General features: G+C 36.2%; 1 protein-coding gene across 1 annotated transcript; it reads right to left on the minus strand.

Annotated features, from left to right (window-relative positions):
- Nucleotides 1-192: 192 nt before the first annotated feature.
- entpd1 (ectonucleoside triphosphate diphosphohydrolase 1) lies at nucleotides 193-23,972 on the minus strand. Its single transcript, XM_067369849.1, has 10 exons — nucleotides 23,529-23,972; nucleotides 6,812-6,939; nucleotides 6,598-6,715; nucleotides 5,903-6,053; nucleotides 3,094-3,253; nucleotides 2,671-2,889; nucleotides 1,927-2,178; nucleotides 1,729-1,836; nucleotides 1,504-1,641; nucleotides 193-1,265 (listed from the first exon to the last, which is right to left on the minus strand). Exons 1-10 carry the CDS (start codon nucleotides 23,542-23,544, stop codon nucleotides 1,056-1,058), a joined length of 1,500 nt encoding a protein of 499 aa, XP_067225950.1. The 5' UTR covers nucleotides 23,545-23,972; the 3' UTR covers nucleotides 193-1,055.
- Nucleotides 23,973-24,518: the final 546 nt, after the last annotated feature.

Consider the following 24,518-nt stretch of genomic DNA (forward strand, 5'->3'; position numbering starts at 1 on the left):
AAGGCTTAATGTAAACCTTTGTAAGGATGATTTTTGTTACTTCTCAATAGCAATAATAAAGAATGAATGTATATCCTATGTATATTGTAGCATATATATCTTGGGGAGAATTTTTTTTTATATAAACTTATATATTATATATAAATATTTTTTTATACGTGATTATAAATAAAATATACACAACCAGTCATTTGTAAATTTAATAGAAATTTGCTACAGGTATTGTTTAAATATATATAAAAAACAATTCATGTAATTTTACATACCACTTCAGAGCCATACACAGAAAAATCATATAAAAAATGTGCCTTACAGAAGCAGACATGAACAAATGTTTTTAGCACAAATTATTTTTATCTCTCCTGTTACATTATAGTATTAAAAAACAATAATTGCAATAAAAAACAAATGGCAAGCACAGGAAGAGCAAAAAACAAAAAAACATGCGATGACAGACGTTAAAAAAAAAGTGTGCTATGCTGAAAGCAATGTTTAAACAGTGATATCCAGTGATATTCATATGACCATAATGCAAAAAAAAGTCTACATCTAGAGACGTTTGACCTCACAGATATTCTTTATAAGTAAAAAAGTAAAAGATACTGGCATCAAGAAGATGTGTGCTTTTCTATACATAAATTGGGAGAACTTTCATACAGAATTAAGGCACACGATATATTGAATGTCAGTGCACTTTTCCTTTTGAGGAAGCCCAGCAAACCTCTTTCATCCAGCTCCCCAAAAGCTAAAACCTGGACTTATGACCTGATATTTAAAAAAAACTAAGTGGTCACAAAAAAAAAAAAAAAAAAAGGTAATAGAGTCTGATGTCCCTTCAGTTCCAGTGGAACTTGTGGAACTCTTCTCTTTCTCAAAACCTGTTTATCCTTCACATGAGGTATCGAGTCCAAATTCTTTGAAATGTAAAACCTTTTAGATTTAACCTTTTAGTTAAATCTATAACCTTTTAGTCATAACATTATTTAGGATCTATCAAAATGTCGTTCTGCAGAAATAAACATTCAATATTAAGAGACCAGAGCAAATATCCCTGTCTAAATGATGTCTTTCTGGGCTTGTCTAGTGGACCGACGGAAATATATGAAGACCATAAGTAGTAGAACAAGTATTAGAAGTGTGAAGAGGAGCATAAATGTGATGTATCCCCCATAAGGCATCAGAGGCGTGTCTTGAGCTTCAGCGGGGATCATATTGGTCAGGTTAAGCATGTAACCTAATGTCCAGCCTGCATCGCTGTCTCCTATCTGCACAGAGAGAGCGCTTGTCACACAATTGCGTGGCCCCAAAACTTTCTTTTGCAATTACTTTTACTTTAAAATAAAAGTAGTGATTCAGTATTAAAAGTATTACATTGATTTTAAAATGTTTTATGCATTTTTTGGTGTGTTTTAAGTTTCTAAATACTTTGAGGCCACTGTATTCTGTGAGGAGAAATAATTTAACATTGTCATCAAAGGGAGCATTCATTTACACCATGCTTACCTTTTTAATGAAACGGATGTCTTTCCAGTTGTCAGAGGTGAAACTGTATCCATCTTCCAGAAGAGTGAGTATGTATGTTCCTGAGAAGCAGTATTCTGAAAGGTACTTCTGTTTTATTTGGGGATATTGTTCTACAATCTATAAAAGTCAAGAAAGTTCACATTAAGACATCCTGTCCCAACAAGATGCAACTGTTTTAAAACATCTTTCAAAAATACATTTCACCTCTTTCCATGGAGTAGAGCAGTATTTTGCCAGCCTCTGCTTTGTACCGTCTAATGAATCACTGGTTAGATTCAAGAAGTCCATCACAAAGAAAAAAGCAGAAAAGGCCTAGAAAGTCAAATGGCATGATTATTAACAGTAGTTTTGTTTTACAACAAGCCATTAATATTCATTCAAACAATCTTCATTGTTTCTTACCCCAAATTTTCCATCAACAGAAGGCTGGAATACACCATTGAAAGAGCATTTTGAGTAAGCACAATAGGTGATATTAAAAACCTTTCTAATTGACTGTTGGCACTGAGACCAATTCCCCAACCCCACATGGGAGATTATTCCAGTTGGCAAATTCACTCCATTTATACAAGGGGTATCAAAGAAACTTTGAGCTATCTTGGTGAAGTTATATCCAGGGTGGAAGCAAGGATCCCTTAACTCAATGGGCTTTGTCTTGTGGAAGAAAAGAAAAAAAAAAAAGAATATAAGATACAATTGTATTAGAGTCAAGTGTGGTCTATACCTACACCTAAAATATACAATAAAAAAAAAAAAAAAAAGTTAACTTCAACCAAAGCTAAAGTAAAGAAGCCAAAATGTAGCTAAATGTCATTACATTTGTTTGCTGAAAAAAATCAAAACAATATTTAATAGCTTTGCAATGCAGGCATTATAAAGTACGTACAGTAAATGCATTAATACGGTATTGTATATATTGCTTCAATGCAACACTCAGTTTTATACAATTTGCAATAGGGGGACCATACTGAGGTCTACAATTTTTCTGTTCATTTTTTAATTTATATTTATATTTTTGCCTTTATTTGTAAGAGCACAAACAGGAAATCATGGGAGAGGAGAGAGGAGTGAGGAGAATTGGACTAGGAAAGGACCTTGCACGGCTATGGCTCCGACACACTTTTTCAATTGCAATCACAAGCATACCTTGTCAGCAATATGTGTTGACTCTAATTTCAAGCTCATAGAAAGCTTTAGAGCTTGATCCTTCCCGTAACACAGAAAGCTGTGGGTGTACAAGTGATAATCGTTTCCGTACAGCCTAAAGTCAATTGAATTGTCGTTTGTTTCAATTTCCTGTTGAGGTACAAAGGTTATCTGAGTAGAGGCACCGCCTAGGTCCAGAGCTCCAAGAGTCCCTGTGGGCTGCATGAAAAACACAGGAGCTTACATCATTCTCCTTTTCACACTGAAATTGTTTGTTTCACTGTTCATTCTTATACTAGATACATCATTCATGCTACATATTCAGCACTGCAGAGCTTTGGGTTCAAAATTACAAATTGAAATAATTATGAAAAGTTGCTAAACTCAAGTGAAAAAAAAAAAGAAAAAAAAAAAACACCATACCTTATTTAAGTTTTTGCTCAGGTAATTGACAGTAATCCATCCAAAAGCTCCCTCCTCTTGGCCTGAAATGATACGAGCTCCCTGATAGGAGAAGGGGTACGTCTTCAGAGAATCTTCTACTGAGGCCAGTACCTTTTCTGAGGCTGCTTCATTCTCCATCCTTGAGAAAAATAGATATTATTGAACTTCATCTGTAAACAATTAGCCTAATTAAAGGGGTCATGGCATGGATCCTTGAGGTTTATTGATAAATGAACAAAAAATATTAAATAAAATGACACACACACACAAACCAAATATATATACTGTATGTAAGCAATAGGGTACGCTGTAGCGTAAATTATTATATCTATATATAGCCTATATAATTTTCGTCATAATTTTTGTCAACGACATTTTTTCACGGACGAAAACGAGACAATGACTAAATAAAAAAGCGTTTTGAATGACTAAAACTATGACTAAAATCTACTCTAATTTTCGTTAATGAATAAAAACGAGACGTAAATGAAAGAAGGACGATTTGGGAAGATATCCAGTCAGGACTGCTGTCCTGTGTGGAAGATGCGCACATTTGACGTGCTGTTCTAACCGCGGGAAACGCGGCGCTGTTGCGCGCGCTCTACAGGCTCGTGCAGCAGCAGCAGCACTTCATACTGCTGCGCAATTAATGAATAGCGCACATTTATGCCAAGCAATTGCTTATAAACTAATGTCGATGAATTATGACAATGTTTACTACATGATGTTTATATGGTAGCATGTTTCAGACGGTTGTAAGAATGCATATTTATCACCCTCATGAGTAGCCTGCTACAGTGCAGACTGCAGACATTTCTGAATAAGAGTCGTGTATTTCGGGATGGTTTATAATTATTACACAATAAACTGTATTTAATTTAAATTTCTATTTAATTCAGAGTATCTTCTGTCACAGGAAGGAAAGACTAAGAACATTATTTGAAACATTATTCTATATATTTTACAAATATAAAACCAAAGAAATCTTCATTACTTGAAATAAACGTTAACTGAAATAAAACACAAATAGGCCTATATATAAAAAATGTAATCTTATTTTATTTAATCTAGTTTCTAAGCTTTAGCTTAACCTGAGGTATTAAAACAACAAACAGAAATAAAAACTTATAGACATTTAAAAGCAAAAACTAAAAGACAAACACAAAAAATTACTAAAACTTTTAATTAAAATTACAATGAAAGCAGAAAACTAAAAATGAAATCTAATAAAAATTTTAAACGAAAACTATAATAGTACCTCAATGAAAAGTGTGTCAATCCCTGAAAAGTCCTGATTTTAGCTCTTTCTGTCTTTTTGCACTTGAACGGTGAAAAACCGTCCACTTTGGTGAGCAAAGTAGAGTTGGGTGAACATAAATAGTTTGGGGAATATCAGATCTATCAGTGTATTGGATCTGTGTATTGTTAACAAATGCTTAATGCATTACAATTTATCTAAATTAGATTTTAGTCGACTTAATTTACTGTAGATTAACTGTAGATTAAAACTAGACTAAAACTAAAACAATTTCCGATGACTAAAATATGACTAAAACTAAATGGCATTTTAGTCAAAAGACTATGACTAAATCAAAATTTGGTGTCAAAATTAACACTGATATACTGTATATATATAAATCTGTTTGAAACCTGCAATTGCAGTTATTTGCGAAATTATCATCTTTACGTGGGTTGTGCAACGACTGTCAGTCACCTCACTGGTGTAGATACTGTACTTCAGAATCACACATTCTGCATCTTGGAAGTATGACCAAAATGAGAATTTTTATCGGAAAATGTCAACTGAACAAGCAAGTATCATGTCTGCCACTTTTGTTCTGACCAACTGAGAAAAAAGCATTAGCCTACAATAACTGCATGGTGCTGACAAAAGTGATTAAATCTAACGATCATTTATCTCGGATCACGTCAAACCGTGCAAATTATTATTGTTATAATTTGTTCTCAAATTGTTAATGTTAACAACATCAGCATTGCGTGACTATGTGTATTTAGTGTGTATTAGCGTTACCTGTATATTTCAATTTCTGTAGCCACTCCGCAGTCCAAAGTCTTTTGACTACGGGTGAATCTCCAGTTGTTACTGATGATTGTCATTTGGACCTTTCTGGATTACAGTCCGCCATCAAAATGATAAATTGAATTATTGCAACTGCTCTGAGAAAAGGCTATACAAATGATCCACCTTCCTCACGTGTGATTACCTACTAGCTGGGACTCGTTCTTTATGTAAACAGACGTGACGTAATGACGCAAAGACGAACAGCTGCATGCTTGAATTTCCCACGGAAACCCACCAGTACCACCCGAATTATAAAACATGATCACAAGCTTACCATTGTGAATCGGGCTAAGGCTAAGGAGATAGTTTTGAACACTGGCTGGTTATGTACAGTACTACAAAACTGATTTTGGGTCATTTTTAACCAAAAAAAAAAAAAAAAAAAAACGGACTGCAGCTTTAATATACATTTTGTGTTCATTTATAGAATAATTTCTAAAGGATCACATGACACTGAAGACTGGAATAATAGCTGCTGAAAATTCAGCTTTGCCATCACAGAAAATTCACAATATTACTGTTTTATTGAGAGATTTCTTTCAAAAAAATTATATATTTAAAAGATTTGACCTGTAGTATAATTACAGAATAAAGATCATTGATTAATAAGTCTTTGGTTTGAGTACAGAGAGTTGCATTCCAAATTATTCTCTGTACCTCCTTATACTTGACTCTTGAGAATTGAGAATACTGAGAAGTGATTACATGAGCAGTCTCATGCCTGCAGTGGCTCCCAGGTACACAGGGGTTTCGCTGTGTCTGTTAGCAGGTATTTTATTCTTGGCCTCCATCATGCACTCATGCAGAGATTTGCCAGCCCCATCTGGATCAGCAGAGTAACTGGAGATGCCTTTGCCTACAGTATGCAAAAGTGCATTGTTGTTATTTGGTGTGTTGACATAAATTACTAAAGGGATAGTAAATTATACTCCTGACTTTGTCTTTCACAGAATAGCAAAGGAGAAGTTTAGCAGACTGTCTAAACTGTACTATATTGAAAGTAAATGGGGACCAAGAGCTGCCAAGCTGCATAAATAAGGAAAAAAAGTATCATAAATATATAAATTATTACATATATTTTCTTCTGAAAGCCATAGCTTTGTCTGAGGAACAGGCTGAAATTCAAGTCATTACTTAACTGAAAATCAGTCACTGTATGGAAAAAGAGCAGCTTGGACAATCTGCTAAATATCTCTTTTTTTTTTTTTTTGTTCCATGAAAGAAAAAGTCATACAGGTTTCCAAAGACATGGGGGGTGAGTAAAGGATGATAGTTTTCATTTATGGGTGGACTATCCCCCCAAGGTATGGGATCCAGATTTTTTTTTTCAGTTTTAGTTGAAATACAATCCAGATTACATTAGATCTTGACCTCTGCACTGTAAATTAGGAATTGCATACCTTTTACATTGCAGGTGTGTAACTGCTGCACCATGCCTGTGTTGTTCTCCTTCTCAGCTGGCCATTCATAGATATACACAGAAGTGTGCGAGGAGCCTGCGTCCAGAACTATTCCATACTGTCAAGTGTACAGAAACCACTGCATTAGTGAAGTCTGTACAAATCTAATCTGATTAACACACAGTCAATCGTTTACTAATGGTGTCAGTCATACCTTGTACTTCTTGACTAAAGGCTTGTTCTGGACAACAGAAATGGAAACCATGATGATGATCCCCAGGACGATAAAAACAGTCAGAAAGATGACTGCTGGCCTGTGCCAGGGGTTCTTGACCTTTACTTCTAAAAAGAGAAAATAAAGAGAGCAGGTTGAAATTTACACTTACAATCATATTCTTTTTTTACAGTGTGAGCTGAATACATACATACATACATGTTGTTGATTAAAAAAAAAGATATCCATGTATTTCATATCAGTGTCGCAGAACTGCATACAGTAGCCTTTTAAATTATTAACAACAGCAGTGCAGGCTGGTGTTAATCTCATTCAATTCTGCATTCAATGCAAACTAAACTCAATCTGTAAATCTTGTGTTTATTTTTTTATCTTTTTCAAAATCTATAATGCATTCTAATAATAATTGTCAAGTACTGTTTGTGTTTTGGTGAGGCTTTTTGAGGCGTAAAAAGAAAATAAATCAAACAGTAATACCTACTGTCAGTTTAATGGAAAAACAAACAGGGCTTGAAAGCATGATGGCACAGTTTATTCTTCTGGGCATTACAGCTGTCTCCCCACTGTGTTTACAATAAAGCCCTCTAAAAGGCCCTTCATTTTTGTTTTAGTCTGATATAGCTATTTTACAGATCAGGAGAATTTTGAATGAAAGAAAATGTCCAGTTCATATTTTCTGTGATGGATATCTGTCTAGGGTGTTTCCTTGCCTTTAGCCCAAAGTGCTGGGATAGGCTTCAGCATTCCATGAGCAAATGTGTGGAGAATAGATGGATGGATAGTTCATATTTTGGCTAAATGTTCTAAGTACGCCCTTGGTAGAAGTGCTTCCAGTAAAATGTGAATTTTGCATTCAGAGGGAATAAATAAATTATTTAAATATTTTTGATTAAAAGGCTAAATTATATGTTATATTATTGTAAGTTTATGAAACATCTGTGATGTTATTATTTTGATGGTTAAATTATTTAAACTAGCTACTCAACTTTGTTCATCAATTAATTTAATATCGTGGAGAACAGAGAATGTTGCAGTAATGAATGTAATATATAAATAATAATAAATAAAATAATTCGTTTAATCAATTACACTCTAAAAAAATAGCTGTAAAAATTGCAAATTTACACAGCATAATGGCGTTTTCCAATGAAACAGTAAAAACCTATAGGCTACTTTCTCAAAAACAAAAAAATATTAGCCAGAATGCATTCTTTTACGGTATATTACTTCTGTATATTACAATGCATTATGTATACTACAATGCATTCTGGGTAGTATTATGTCGTTTTCGAGAAAGTGTCCTACAGTTGCGTCTCATTTCAAAGGCTACATCCTCCGGAGGTCACATTTGAAGGGTGCATATGTCATTGAGGCAGTCTCGTTTAAGAAAAGTAACTGTTAGATTGCAAAGTAAGAAAGAAATAACAGTATTTTACACATCACAGTAAATTTTATTACAGTTACTTTTCTTAAATAGGACATTCCTGTTGATGTATGCAGCCTACAAATGCAACCTCCAGAGGATACAACCTCTGGAATGAGATGCAGCTTCAAGATTACTTTCTCAAAAACAAAAACAAAAATCACCCAGAATGCTTTGTTTTTACAGTATATTACTGTTTTTTACTGTGTAAATTTGTTTAGTTTTTTTACAGCTATTATTTAGTGTAGAAATAAAATCACTATCATGCATGACCACCACCCTCCTGAGGTCCACACATAAGCTGTCACTATGTAAAATTATAAATGATTAACAACATGACAAAAACAAAAAGTAATTATGCTTTCACATGTGTCTAATTTAATTTGTGAGATCCTGTATTCAAACTCTGGTAAAGTTTTGTGTGTACTTGACTCTGATTTAACGAGAAATCTCCAAAACTCTTCCAAAGTACTTCCACACTACTTTCATTTGAAACAGACACATATGGAAATACTCCTTTAACGTCTGAGGCACACATTAAAAAAAAACAGATCTCCGCTAAGCTATTAGGCCTACTACTTTGCAAGCCCAATAAAGCCACATCTCAAAAGGTTTGCGGAAAGGACAGTTTCTAATGATTTCATGCAGTGAAGCGGAAAGTATTGTAGCACGTCAATCAGCACGCCTTGCTGCTTTCACCTACCCATCAGGACACGCGCAGAGCGTTTGTAACCGGTGAGAACCGCGTGTCAACGACTGTCGCGGTTTGTGTAGTAAGTCCCAGTCAACTGAGTGTTAATAGATTCCTGCCCACTTTCTCAGTATTAAGTATCAGTATAAGGATATCATTATTTGAGTAACGACCCATCACACCTGTGTGCGTAGCTGCAGCTTCGCTTGACAAGCGTACGCTTGTTATTTTGGGGAAACACCCATTGTGCATGTGGAGCCAGCCAAGCAGTGACGTCACGGGCGGCAGTGAGCGGAATTCCCTAGTGCAGTGCGTGCACCCGTTTCAGGACTGAATCACTTTAGAGAACCTGTGTGTGAGCTGCATTCAGATCAGTCTCTAGAACTGAAGCTTCTGTCTTTGGCATGCAAGTCAGTGGCATCCAAGTGTTTGGGAAAGTCTGTAAACCACATCTTCTTAACCGTTGCATGCACAAACTATTTAATGTGGATTTTTCTATTTCTAAGGATTGCATTTTTATTAAAAAGTTTTATTAGGGGAACTGTCTTAAAAGGTGGACACAATGGATAAAATATGTCTCCAGTTCATGCAAGCCATATTTATAAGAAATAACTTTCCTTAATTCACGGCATTTAAGGCATGCAGCACATGTTGTTTTCTAAAAGAAATAGCTCAGCTGTTGTTCCCTTAAAGGTGCTAAAGACGATGTTTTGTTTTATACATTTTTGCAATATTACTTGAAACTGTCTTAACTGATAAAACTGATAAAAGACTATTTATTAGGTGCACTGAAAGGAATAATATTAATATACATCATCTGTGCACGAGGTAGGGCCTTAAAAACATCAGCCAATCGTTTACGCGATCATCGCATAAACGATTGGCCCTCTGGCTTGTCAATCACTGCCATGACGTTCCTTGTGAGAGACGAGCGCGGCTGCACACTCCAGTAACTTTCCACACTCCACATGCGCCGCATGCAATGTTTTTGTCAGGAGACAGGAGTAACAACTGCAGATTATGAGTTACCTGCGGTGAGTCCGACATAATGAATCCACTAACATGATACAGCGAATGCCGGTGGTAAACACTCGTGTTCCAATACTCGTGCACTAGTTTTGGGAGGCGTTCACTCGAAATGAGCTGTGAAGGAGGGGGGTTGTTCTTTGGTTTCTCAGTCGACGAAAAGATCCTCTGTAGCACCTTTAAACCAACAGCTCAACCAAAATGTACATTTCAACTTAAATTCCAGTCTGTTTCTCATAAGACCTGGAATACTGCAGATGAGTAAATTGGACCACTTTATGAGAGTTTTATTAAATTTTTATAGCTTTTTACAGCCCCGTTCCCCTATTCCCTTTATGAAAAAAAGAGATTCCCATAATATTCCTCAAAAATTCACTTTTTGTGTTCCACAGAAGTGAATGCAATGAGGGCAATTCAATTTTGTTTATTCCCTAAAAAGAACAGCAGTTTTATTTGTTCTGGAAAATAGCATACCGTAAATGCAGTGCATGAAGACAAGTGGTCAGATTTAAGGATAGAGTTCACCTTGTGTGTTCCCTAGAAGACATAAGGTCATACGGGTTTGGAACAACATGAGGGTGATTAAATGAAGACAGAATATTATTAATTTGATGCATGTGGATGGAAGATGCAGTTATCCAGGACAAATTGCTCTATTGTTCTCTTTACAGCGTATTCCACCCAAATATTTGCTCGGTGCATCAGGGTCCTTTAACTGTCCTTAGATGTCTGCTAGTGGAAAGTGATCGGTCTCAGTCTGTTTAAGTGTTATTTCAGGCTCCTTATTCTTGGTTTACTTCCCTGAATTGAAAGTCTGTTTGTATTTGGATAATCTGCAGTGTTGCTTGGACACAATGAAAACATTCATTGTTCGATTAGGGTTAGTAAGATTTTTTTAAATGTAGTCTCTTATGCCCACCAAGGCTGCATTTGTTTTATTAATGTTGAAAACAGCTGTGCTGCTTAATAATTCTTTGATGAATTCTTTGAAAGTTTCCTTTATGAATAAGTTCAAAAGAACAGCATTTATAGTATTTGAAAAAGAAGTGTAACATTATAAATATCTTTACTGTCACTTACAAACAATTTAATGCATCAATTTGAAGTACTAATTGATTTTGAATGCTAGTAGCCTAGTCTTTTATCTGCTGCTGCTATCTGTTGTAGAATGTTATACAATGGTATTTGCAAGGGAGCAAAGAAACACTGCTTTTAAGTTCTTAAATACAAAGAAACTGTCCAAAGTCACATCAATATAAGACAGGATAGAGTATACTAGAAAGGATGCAAATATCCAGCCCTCACTGGTCTGTTTATTTTACCAGACTAAGCAGAAAAAAACATATGTTATAAATCATGTTGCTCAGGCCGAGATACTGTCTGAGGAAACAGCTGTAGTACATACAGATAATGTACTTTGCAGCTGTTCAGTTTAGAGTTTTTAAACACAAAAGAGCATTGGTTGTAAGCTGCTAACAAATTTCTGCATAACGACTACAACAACTGTCTGATTCACAGAGAACTTAAATTTACATCCTTGTGGTAGTTAAATTCAGAGTAAACCCATGGAAAATTAACCATCTGGGATGAAAAGTTTGTTGGATGCACATGATTTAATTTTGTACATTGGTCCCACATGAATCAATTAAGTAAAACAAACATAATTTGTTCATGTAACTTCAACATCATGGAATGAAGTCATTTTAAGTAACCCAGTTAAAGGTGCTAAAGAGGATATTTTGTTGTATACATTTTTGCAATATTACTTGAAACTGTCTTTACTAACTGATAAAAGACTATTTATTAGGTGCACTTAAAGGAATAATAATATACATCATCTGTGCACGAGGTAGGGCCTTAAAAACATCAGCCAATCGTTTACGCGATCATCGCATAAACGATTGGCCCTCTGGCGTGTCAATCACTGCCATGACATTCCTTGTAAGAGACGAGCGCGGCTGCGTGCTCCAGTAACTTTCCACACTCCACAGGCGCCGCATGCAATATTTTTGTCAGGAGACAGGAGTAACAACTGCAGATTATGAGTTACCTGCGGTGAGTCCGACATAATGAATCCACTAACACGATGCAACGAATGCCGGTGGTAAACACTCTTGTTCCAATACTCGTGCACGAGTTTTGGGAGGCGTTCCCTCGAAAGGAAGGGGTTGTTCTTACGCATGCGCTCATTTCAAAAACTCAGTAACAGTCTTTGGTTTCTCAGTTGACGAAAAGATCCTCTTTAGCACCTTTAAGTAGTCACAAAGCAAATTTTATATGGCTCCCTGACATGATTCAGGAATTCAATTTCATATATTCATTCATGCAGTTAAAGCTTGTCGGGCCATCTGATTATTCCGATTGGCTGTTCAGCTACTGCTACTGCTCGTACGGAAAGGCATTTCATCTCACGCAGGCGCAGAACGGACGTCGCAGTCTGCTTTCGTTGCCACTAGTTTGTCTGTGTTGGCTTAGTGTGTTCTGGGTTTTAAATGCTAAACATTTTATGCTTTTTCAGCAAAGCAGTTATAATATTAGCTATATCGGTCCACAGCTTAAGCAAATGCTTCACTCTTCTCCACAGTGGTAACCCACTGTAATTTAAAGTTGAACATTAAACACTTTTACACACTATCAAGTCTCTCCCTTTTCTCATCTTGCTCAAAAATACATAAAATATCACTTAATTTCAACATTTACTCTCTCTTGATTTAGAAATATGCAAAGCAAGCTGAGAACTAACAGTTTCAGTTATACCTCGGGTCTTTAGTGACCCGGGACGTCATTCACTACCCTCCTCATTAAATTTTTAAAGTTAGTCATCAACCTTCTTGGTATTCCTCAGTCAATTCATTATAAAGAATATAACAAGAAAAAAATCATAAAATTATAAAAGAATGCCTATTTTTGTATTCATTTTTTGTAAAAATTGTATAGGGTCACAAACGACCCGAGGTGTGTATGAGTTTACGTATATTTTTTTTTTGCACAACAATAATTGAATCTTAGATGACAGAATAAGTGCAATTCACTTTTATTCCTCAAGGTGGCAATGTCTGATAAACAATGCTGAAGTGACGACTCATTTAGTCAGAAAATGAAATAATAAGAGAAACATGAAATGGCTCAGCGATTTACTGCAGAACAAGTACTGAACGCAATGAAATATGACTGTAACTGTTACTGGATGGATCTGTTGAAGCTGTTAGCGATCGAAATATTGATTTGAAGATGTTGAAAATGAAATAGTTTTGAGAATACATTTGAGATTGCGAATGGGCTCATATTCGTGATCTCAGACATAAAACTAGCCCATTATTTGCTGAATTTACTGGGAAAGGAGCTCTGAGGAGGACAGTGATGATGGCATAAAACATCTGCTCAAACTGAGCCCTTTTCAAGCTCCAAAAGGTAACAAAATTCAATTTATTTTATTCTTCTGTAATTGTGACTAATATCAGAGGACTTTTATATTATTATCGCGACAGGTAGAGATCCTTCCGTGTTAGATATAGATCCGGGTCGATAAAGACCCGAATATGTAAGAATGATTGGTGAAACAGTTATGCATTTAAGGGTTAATGCATCACAAATCATTCATGTAATACCAACACAAACTGACTAAGTAAACTTCAATTTTACATATATTTAAGCGGATTGAACACAAACAAATTAGGTTAGGACAAAATGTATAGCAATTGTGTTGCTTTAGCTCATTTTAATTAACAAATTTGAACAAGCAGCAAAAAACTTTTTTTTTTCAGTGTACAAATTGTCCTTAGGACTGAACAGAACTATTTTATTGCTCTGTAAACTAAAATTAACATTAGCTAGCCTTGTTGTTTTTCATGATTTTACAGTATTTGTATTATTTTATGCAGTAATTCCTAACCAAATTTTAAACTTAATCCTTTATAGTGAAAACCTTTACATTTTCACTTCTGATCAATACATCCTCTATTTTCCTTTGAGGCCTCTTGGAAATACATTGCTTGACGGTACCAAACGTCAGCTTATTGCGAAGAACAACAACAGGACTGCTGTTATGCTAACCAACTCCATCAATGGTCTTTTAAACACTCTACACTGTGTTCATTGCATTCTTCCAGACAGGTAAAATGCATCACCTCTGAGCTTTTACTGTAAATGTCTTTGAGTGTCTGCCAAATGTAAGCTGATACCGATATACCCGTATAGTGACAGTGGTGTGTTGCATTCTTTATTTTACTGAACTTCATTATGAAACTAAGAGTTGCATTTCCTCTTGAGCAAAGGGAACACACACACAAAAAAAGGTTTCTTTGAGACATGACAGTCAATTCAAAGGATGTTTGTATAGCAACATGTCTCAGCTGTGAATCTTATATTGACTCGATTACAAGAGAGACGTCAATGCACACTCATGCTCTCATGTAAACAGATTTTCTTTCTACCTCGGGTGTTTCTCTAAATTCCTCCGTAGACCAGCCATTATTGAGACACACTGTCGTCATCAACTAAATCCTTTGAAAGCATAGTACAGCACGGACAGTTTTCATTATGTCTCATCAGACTGAAGAATCACTGTAGTCCAAATCCATGACTAAACGTGTTACATCAGGTTACTATCTTCTCTGTAAGGTTCACCTGCACTAACACGCATTCAGTACCTGAGTAAGCTTGTATAAGGTAATCTAAGTCAATGTGACACTCTTGAGACATGGTTAATAATGATACATGTCACTTCACACCCTACATAGGAAACTCTGACAGTGATTCTTGCAAAACATTTGTGGGAAAGCGTGATATCAAAGGTGCCAAGTTGTGATGTCTTTGGGTTGTTTTGTGTTGTCGTGTATCAAATGGACAGTAGCTTTTCTTTTAAACAATAAAAGAATGAAATTCCATTTCTCATTGAAATGTGGTTTAGATTACAGAAAACAAAGTATCTGGATTCTCTGGAAAAAGCTATCTGATAACTTAAAATGGTAGTAATTAGGCCTCTAAATATTCAGTTTTTCTCATGAGCATTCACAACAACATTTACTAGACCATATTAGGGCTGTCACTTTAACAAATTAAATTGGTGCAATTGAATTATGGAAAAATTACATTAAAATTATTAATGCTTTTAATGGTTTGTTGTCCATCTCTGAGCAACAATGGTGTTTCATTACTGAATGAATCCATGGTTTTTAATGAATCATATGAGCTAATGATTCAGTGACCCAAAAACTTAAAAATGTGAATGCATCTAGACACGTCTGAATCCAGTGCTTCACTTCCCATCTCAAAGTCAGTGGCTGCATCCGAAATTGGATACTTCCCTACATATAGCAGACGAAAAACAGTAAAAGAAGTATTTGTTCACAATATTCATAAAAGAGTAGAAAAAAGAAAAAAGTAGAAAAATGCCTTATTTCTTCCAGCGAGATTCTGAAGTGTGCATATGATGGACACTTTACTATCCCATGAAGCTTCGGGAGAGGATATGTTCCTGAATGAATCAGCTGTTTGAATGAATCGGTTAAATGAATGACTGAATGACTCACTCATTAAGACAGTAATTTGCCGCCACCTACTGGTGGTTTTAGTTTCATATCAAGAGTATAATTTCATTTTTCATTCATTTGCAGATGTAACCTCTGAGCTTCATTAAACAGTCTGTGTAAATATAGCTAAATGCCATATTTAGGGCTTCAAGTGCGTAGCACTGAACTATTGTAATTGTTAAAATTTCCAAGGATCAGCATTCTCCCATAAAAGTGATCAGGCAGACCAAACTGTAAGTTGTTGAGACTTGAAACTCACACCGTCTACTACAAGGATCGCCTTGATCGCTAGGCTTGCTAGTGTGGTGAAAAGTACGAAATGGCTCATAACTTCGAATCCATCAGGCGTAGGCTCAAGTGTCATATCAATGGAATCCTTGGCTTGAATTCATTCGTCATTCGAGCCAAATTTTCGGGTATTTTGGATTTTTTTGAAAAAACTGCTTTTGCGAGCTAGTCCTAAGGTTTTTGGCCCAATCGGAACCAAACCAGTGCAGCGAGATTCTCCGGAGTCTCATTGTCAATAATTATCAAAAAAAGTAGAAATTTCAATTCACGGTCCCTAAGGGCCACCAAAACATTCGATGGGGTGGAGCCTCTTTTACTAAAATGACTATAACTTGGTGCCGCTATAAAAAACAACAACAAAAAAAACATGAAAATGGCTATAACTACTTCACCGTTTACCCAATTGACTTGAAAATTGGCATGCAGTGTCTTTCTCCAATGTGCCATGACTGTCTATGAGGACAGTGATGTATCTCAAAAAACATCGCTGCCATTGGCCAATGAATTTTGAGCAGCTATCAGACAATGTTAACGGAGGCTGATCGGAATGAAACTCGCTGGGCCTGTTTGACTCACAGCCCTTTCCCTGTGAGAAATTCAAAAGAAATTGGCCAATAACTGTTAAAAAGTTATATATATTTACTATAGTAAATTGCCTGTATTTACTGTAAATGGTCTTTTCCATCTATGATCGAGATGGTTACAGGCTTGCTAATTAAAACATAATACCTTTTTGCGCATGTGCTTAAAGTGTTTGAACCCTCGATAATTGCTGCTCGCAGCTATATTTTAATATATTATTTTAAATGATTTCAACATGAAATATGAAATTCTTTTTATTTTATAAAAATGAATTATAAATACATGTCTATTTTTGAATAGTTGTCAGTAAAGGAAAGATGGGGTTTTTGTTTGTTTGTTTTTTTCCTTTCTCAAAATTGCATCTGCCAGCAGGGAACTATGCTAAGTTGTAGGATTCATGAAGCAGACCAGATAGTAAACACTATCTGGAAACAAACTCTCATGCTGACAGGCGTAAATCCCTCATACCGCACCTCCTGCCAAAAGTGAGGGGTGTGAATAACATGGCCTGATCCAGAGCACACTGGTGATGAGATCTTATAATATCTCATTATGACAAGTATTCTTGACCTCATCGCCTTTTAGCTAGCAGTCATTTAAGATTTACGGTAACAAATGCTTTTCCATTGAGTGAACATTTCCCATTCATCCATCTATGATGCTTTTCTTAGAGAGGTAATAAAATAAACTGTGCCATTCTTGCCACTTTGCTATGCTATCTAATAGATTAAAGTCCATTTGAAAGCAATCAGACTGTTTTTTTTGTTTTGTTTTGTTTTTTGTGAGAGCCAAGAAGCCTCTTTAGATCTTTGGTTACGCATTATGAGGTTCATTGGTGTCTAGTTTAGAGGTTTATAGAACTTGTACTCAGATTTTCCATAAGAGAGAATTGCTTTTGTCACACCCATGTTTGAAGCGTGTGCCAGTGTGATCTTGTGGTTAACGTGGGCTTGTCAGCACAAACACAAGTCTGAGGAAGACATATTCACAGCAGATGTCTTCCACTAACCTTCTTGAGAAGAGAGATAAGCTAATACAAAATCTTCTTTAGCATTATGGTTTGGGGAAAGTGGTTAAGATCTTTGATCTCCATAATAAACAAAGATAAGAATCTTTCATCAAAACAGGAAAGGCATAGTTATGACAACCATTATTTGTTGTTTTTAGGAGACGCTATGTGAAGTAATACACAACTGCACACATCCTCTTATTTCCTCAGTGTGTTAAATGAAGTGACCATGTAAAGTGTGATGTGTACATTTCAGCACTTTAGAAATATTTCAGGACAGGCTTCCCCCAAGGGTTTGCTCTAACAGAAAAGGATGTTTATTTCAACTGCTTTGAGTTGTTTTGGGGTTAGAGGAAGTGAGCATGTCTGTGTTCCATGTTGTGAAGTTGTGCAATGATTAATGAAAATTTAAAAATCTTTCATAATGAATATTAGCATTACTAATATTTTTTAAAAGAATATTGGCATTAATATTTTTTACATTTTCTTATATATATATATATATATATATATATATATATATATATATATATATATATATATATATATATATATATATATATATATATATATATATATATATATATATATATATATATATATAAAGAGCAACATTTGACTCTTGACCCAATTGACTCTCGAGGTGGGGGGGCAAGAATTATTATTTTTCTTTTTCTTTTTGCAGGTACAAGTTTATGTTTGCTTGTTTTTTATTTACTCATTTATTTAATTCACTTATTATTATCACGGGAGATGCACACAAGCCCGCCGGCCACACTCAACACACTCAAGTCCGCCAGTGCCAGAGTCAGCTCCAGACTTCGCACCAGAGCCCAAATCAGCTCCAGACTCCGCACCAGAGCTTCTTGCCCTGCCGGCGCCACCCGTGCTCCTTGCCCTGCCGGTGCTATCCAAGCTCCCTGCCTTGCCGGCACCACCCAAACTCTTTGCCCACGAGCCCGCTACAGACACCATTGAATCCCCCAAGACATTTTTTTTGGGGGGGGCACATATGCTTGTGGGTGGGGAACTTGTGGATGGGGAACTTGTGGGTGGGGCTTCCGAACTGCAATGGCTGCCCGAAGCTCCCGACCCGCCTTGGCACTTAGAGTCCCTGGACCTGCCCTGGAGACCTCCTTACCTGTCTGTACATACACCCTCTCATGCCAGTAATTTAATAGCCCTGCATGCCCGTCCGCTGTATGCCACTGTGAAGGGATAAATGGCGTTTGGGCACGGCATCAAATCGATTAACTGTTTTATCCAAATCCACATGCATGGACCATCGAACACATCTTTCCACGCTCATGGGCCTAGGAGTATCTTTGAAAGGCTCGTACGCTCTGGGGGCAAAGCTAAGGAGAATCTTCGAAAGGCTTACGTGCTCTGGAGGCAAAGCACAGGAGTATCTTTGAAAGGCTTGTGCGCTCATGGGCAAAGGAGCATCTTTGAAAAGCTTGCGCGCTCATGGGCAAAGGAGCATCTTTGAAAGGCTTGTGCGCTCATGGACAAAGGAGTATTTTTGAATGGCTTGCATGCTCAGGGGGGCAAAGGTGTATCTTTAAAAGGCCCTCGCGCTCAGGGGGCAAATGAGTATCTGGAGCTGACGGATCACATCGGGAAAAATATGGGGTGTGTGTGTAAATATATCTAAATGTCGCCCATGTATATATATTTATATTCAGATCATCAGAGATAAAAAAAGATGTTGTTGCAAAAGGTAGGGGAAGTTATTTTGAATAAAGTTTATGAGTGCACATGAATTTTTAAAATTGAATAAAACATTTTTTTAAATGATAATAATGTGCATGGATAATTTATTTATAAAAAAATATTGCATTATTCCATAAATATATTTAGCATATGAATTTGGTAATATTTCCCCTCAACTACAGAATGGCACTGCACTGTAAGAAAGAAAAAAAAAGTTTTTTCCATTTTAGAAAAATGGGGAAAAAAGTACTGGTAATTTTCTTCCAGGACATTATAGATTAAGTTTACGGCCATTTCCTTTAATCCTAAAACACAACATGCAATGCGTAATTCAAAATACAGTAAATGCGCCTGTGAAAATTTCCTTCATATTAACACAATATATTGGGCCATTTCTTTTTCCTCTTTTTTTTTTTTTTTTTTTTTTTAAATGTGAAACAAAGAGACTTTTGCTTACAAATTAGTTACAGTCTGAATGACACACAAAGGTGGATGAATCAAAATAATTTATGTAGCAAACATCTCAGCCAACAAGCAGGAGGAAGCCTGATTGTGAAAGAGATTACTGTATGTCCTCAAAATTATCATTAATCTTTGACAGCTAAAAACATATTTCAATCACCGTGGCATCTTTCTCTGTTCAGACTTGACCTGTCAAGCCTGAGCTTAAATATGCGTACATTTCCTGTTTTAGAAAATAGTCCAGGATTTTTTTTTTTTTTAAATTATCACGTTTTCATTTCTCAGTCATTTCCACTGCACCACCCACTCAAATGCATGTCTTCATTGCAGATATGTAACACTTGCAATCTGTTTGAGCATGTTAACCCCTCTGTGTTGAACCAGTGACTGATTCATTCAGCAAAATGAGAAAGCAATGCATTCTACAGAGACGCTTGAGGGACGCATGAAATGTACTTTTTCCTGGCAGTCAAATTGGCCTTGAGCCAAAAGTTTAATTAAGCAAGAAAGTTTCGTAAGAGTCAGTTGTGATTGTTCTTTGCAGAGTCATTCATTTGTGTTTCAGCTACAGATGTGTTGTAATGCCACATTTACTTCTATTAATTTATTTACATTATCATTTTAAAAATACACATCAGATTGAATTAAAGGTGCCCTAGAGCGTTTTTTAAAAAGATGTAAGTCTAAGTGTCCCCTGAATGTGTCTGTGAAGTTTCAGCTCAAAATACCCCATAGATTTTTTTTAATTAATTTTTTTAACTGCCTATTTTGGGGCATCATTAGAAATGAGCCGATTCAGGGTGTGTGGCCCTTTAAACCTCGTGCTCCACGCCCCAAGAGCTCGCGCTTGCCTTAAACAACATAAAAAAAGTTCACAAAGCTAATATAACCCTCAAAAAGGATCTTTACAAAGTGTTCATCATGCAGCATGTCTAATCGTGTAAGTATAGTATTTTTTTTTGGATGTTAACATTGATTCTGAATGAATTTGAGGCTATGCTCCGTGGCTAACGGCTAATGCTACACTGTTGGAGAGATTTATAAAGAATGAAGTTGTGTTTATGAATTATACAGACTGCAAGTGTTTAAAAATGAAAATAGCGACGGCTCTTTTCTCCGTGAATACAGCAAGAAACGATGGTAACTTTAACCACATTTAACAGTACATTAGCAACATGCTAACGAAACATTTAGAAAGACAGTTTACAAATATCACTAAAAATATCATGTTATCATTGATCATGTCAGTTATTATTGCTCCATCTGCCATTTTTCACTATTGTCCTTGCTTGCTTACCTAGTCTGTTGATTCACCTGTGCTGCTCCAGATGTTTATGCTGCCTGCCCTTGTCTAATGCCTTTCATAATGTTGGGAACATGGGCTGGCATATGCAAATATTGGGGCGTACACCCTGACTGTTACGCAACAGTCGGTATTATGTTGAGATTCGCCTGTTTTTCGGAGGTCTTTTAAACAAATGAGATTTATATAAGAAGGAGGAAACAATGGAGTTTGAGACTCAATGTATGTCTTTTCCATGTACTGAACTCTTGTTATTTAACTATGCCAGGGTAAATTCAATTTTTGAATCTAGGGCACCTTTTAAGGGTTAATTACACAAAAAAATGAAATTTAAAAATTTGAACCGTTGTCATACGCAGTTGATGTTGTGAACGCAGTACAGGCTTCTGTGTTTACGTCGGCTCAGTATTGGCCATTGTCTTATTTTAACAATGTCTTTAATACCTTTCTGGACCTCAAAAGGTGCAGTGATGTTGCTGATGTGTTTCAGATACCCTCACATTTCATCAAAATAATATCTTAATTGGTGTTCCGAAGATGAAGGTCTTACAGGTTTGGGACGACATGAGGGTGAGTATTTAATGACAGAAATTTCATTTTTGGGTGAACTTTAATATCAGAGATACTTTCCATATTTCAAAAATTTTTGCAGCAAACTAAAATACAAGTGCAAGTTTCATTATGTGCCATCACTTAGATTCTTGAACCGAAACATGATTGATGTTAATCAGCTTTAAGTGAGTGGTTTGTGGTTGGTGATCACTTTAATGTTCAATAAAGATTACAAATTACTGTATTAGTAAACTTAAATTCTCTGAATAATTCACATCTTCTTCTACTTTTATGTTTGAAAAGGTGCACTTGTCAGATGGACAACATCTTAACTGCAACATCTCAACACAACTAACTGCGAACATAAAGTTTTTATTCATCACTAAGCAGAGGTCATTTCAATATGCATTTATAGCTTTAATTCATTTATTTAAAGCTTATAAATGTTTTTTTCTTAATAGATTTTCAATCATGTGACCAGGTGCACAGTTTGTCTATGACAAATGTTCTCACGCAAAGTGTCACAAGAAGACCACATGATCAGGACGGTGGTAAAGATTGGTGTCAGAATCAACCCACGCATCCCTCGTCTGAAATATGTCATGCAAGATCTCAGTAACGTGTGATTATAAAGCCCATACTCACACAAGTCATTTACAATGACACGCAATATACCACACACTGAGGTAAAGGAAAAATACATTTTGCATGCAACACTTTCCTATGTGTCATATTTCACCTCAAATTTAAATATGTAAGTGTATGTGTCCTTTTGTTGTTGCTGTTGTTATTTCTGCTCTTTATAAAACAATTTCCACTTTTTAAAAGCCTGTCTTGTCCAAAGATGCATTGGATTTTAGCCCTATAAATAAAAGGGAATTACTTCAGTTAGGCTTCCAAGAGAGGCCCCATGTGTGGGAGGGGTGGGACTTCCTCAATTGCACATGACTGGAATAATGAGGAACATCTACACTGACCTTGTTGTGTCAGCTACAGGAAGTTTAGTTTGCTCAAGGCATTAAGTGGAAGATGGCACAGTGAGTACAAGTTTTCTCATTTTAGCATGAGAAAAAAAAACAGAACTATCGAAAGCATTTCTGTAATTCACTCATGCAAGAATGCAAAACTCCTTAAGACATAATGCAGCTCCGACTAACTAACCAAACACTTTTTAGTCTTGGTTACAATGGGAGATGTTTTGTTTCTGTGATTACTCAGTTACCAGATGGCCTGTCCACTCTCAGGAAGAAATCCTCTGGTGTTATGTAACAATCTCTCTCTCTTTGATGCTTCCTCTACGCTCTCAGTCCTGTACAAACTCTCACAGGCTCTACCACTAAAGCTGTTTGATGGACACCAGATGCTGAAACCCGATGCATCAGACGACCACGCAGCCGGCAGAGGATTCCCATTTTTCTTTATTTACATTGATTCTTATAATCTGTTTGCATTTCTAAGCCAAATGTAGAGCAAGATCACAGAACAAAGGTGGATTATCCAACCACTTTTCCAGCTCCTGATCTACAATAGGGGCTTCTAAATAAACTTGATGCATGAACCTTTGAACTATTTGACAGGCAGTCAAACAGTTAATAAAAAACGGCATGCTTCAAAGAACATTAAAGCCTTTTAGGCTTAACTGTGAACGTTTTGGGGCGTATGATGCCCTTTGGGAATTTCTATTGAGACCATGACAGATTTAAGCAGCAAAATGCAAATTATGTCATCTGAATTACTGGTTAGTTTATTAGTTAGTTTAGCGAACAACAAATCTTTAATCAGAAAACCACTAAAAAAGCATATGGAAAGCTAAAAATCACTGAATTCCTGGACTACCTGCCCAAAGTTAACACACAAAGATGAATAAAGATTAATAAATGATCACTCATGCATAACCACTTTTTTTAGAAAGCTTGATTTAGTGCAAAAACAACAAAATCAGATCATTCAGAGTATATTTCCAGTTCCAAATAATGTAAACCAAACATTGTCCTGAAGTTCTGTGCTGCTTTTTCCTTTTCCTTCCTTTGTACACCACTTACCAAATTACATCTTGCCCTGCATGAACCCAATATGGTGAAGTGTGCGTTCATGTGAGTGGTTGTCATAGACTCACCTCCTTGTTCATCCATGAATGCAGCGACCTATAATCCTCTCTCTCTCTTCCTCTCTCACTCTCTTTCTGACTCGTCCCAGCTCTCAGAGTGCTGTTTTGGGTGTTTGGCTCAGCTCTCTTAGAGGGTCTTTCCCATTCTTGAGGTTCTTTATAAGGCTAGGGGGCATGAGTGGGCGGGCCAGCCGCCAAGCTTTCTCCCTCCCTCCGCCACCAACCAAGTTAACGATCTGCCTGTTACCTCTCCTTTCTCAACTGTGTGTGTGAAGAGAGAGAGAGAGAAAGAGAGAGACAAAGACGCTGACAAAGAGTGTGTCTGTCTGTGTGTGTGTGCATGAGAGAGAGAGAGAGAGAGAGAGAGAGATAGACAGAGAGAGATTACCTTACAGTATCATTATTCACACTTTCCTCTCACTAACCATGTCCGTACCACTTTTGCAAGAGCTCTGACCAGAAACAAAGACATTTTTGTTTCTCTCTGGGTTACAACTAGCTCTGTCACAACCCTTGGAAGTCATAAAAAAAAAAAAAAAAAAAAAAAAACATCAACACACAACAAAAGTCATGTTTTGTTCTCTCCTTTTGTGTTCTCTCTGTTTATGTCTGGGTCTTTCACACAGGTGATGCCCTGGGGACAAGAAGAAGTGTTAGTGGACATGAATAATGAAATATTTAATGTAGGACGTGAGAAATATGAGACTCGTTTAGGTTTATCTTGTGTAATATGCAGGGATAGTTCAGTCAAATTAAACTTTAATTGTATGAAAAAGATCAGCTGACAAATACGTTCCACAGAAAAAAGAAAGTCATGCGGATATGGAATGATGTTTTTTATTTTACATCTGCTCATGCAAAGGGTGCCTTGAATCCCAAAAGAACTAGGGAATATTTTTTTTATATAAATTGCTTGTATTGTTTTGAATAACTAAATAAGAATATAAATGTACTATAACAAATGATAGAATAAAATCTATTATAAAAACAATGTAATAC

Source organism: Chanodichthys erythropterus, chromosome 19 (assembly GCF_024489055.1).
Source record: "Chanodichthys erythropterus isolate Z2021 chromosome 19, ASM2448905v1, whole genome shotgun sequence".
NCBI lineage: Eukaryota > Metazoa > Chordata > Actinopteri > Cypriniformes > Xenocyprididae > Chanodichthys > Chanodichthys erythropterus.

Bases quoted from the DNA above. Each gene is read 5' to 3' on its own strand.
- entpd1 (XM_067369849.1), bottom strand. The intron at 3,254-5,902 runs GTAATCACTTCT...ATTTTTCTCAAG, and splicing joins GCAGGCATGAGACTGCTCAT to GATGGAGAATGAAGCAGCCT. The intron at 2,890-3,093 runs GTATGGTGTTTT...TTTTTCATGCAG, and splicing joins TGAGCAAAAACTTAAATAAG to CCCACAGGGACTCTTGGAGC.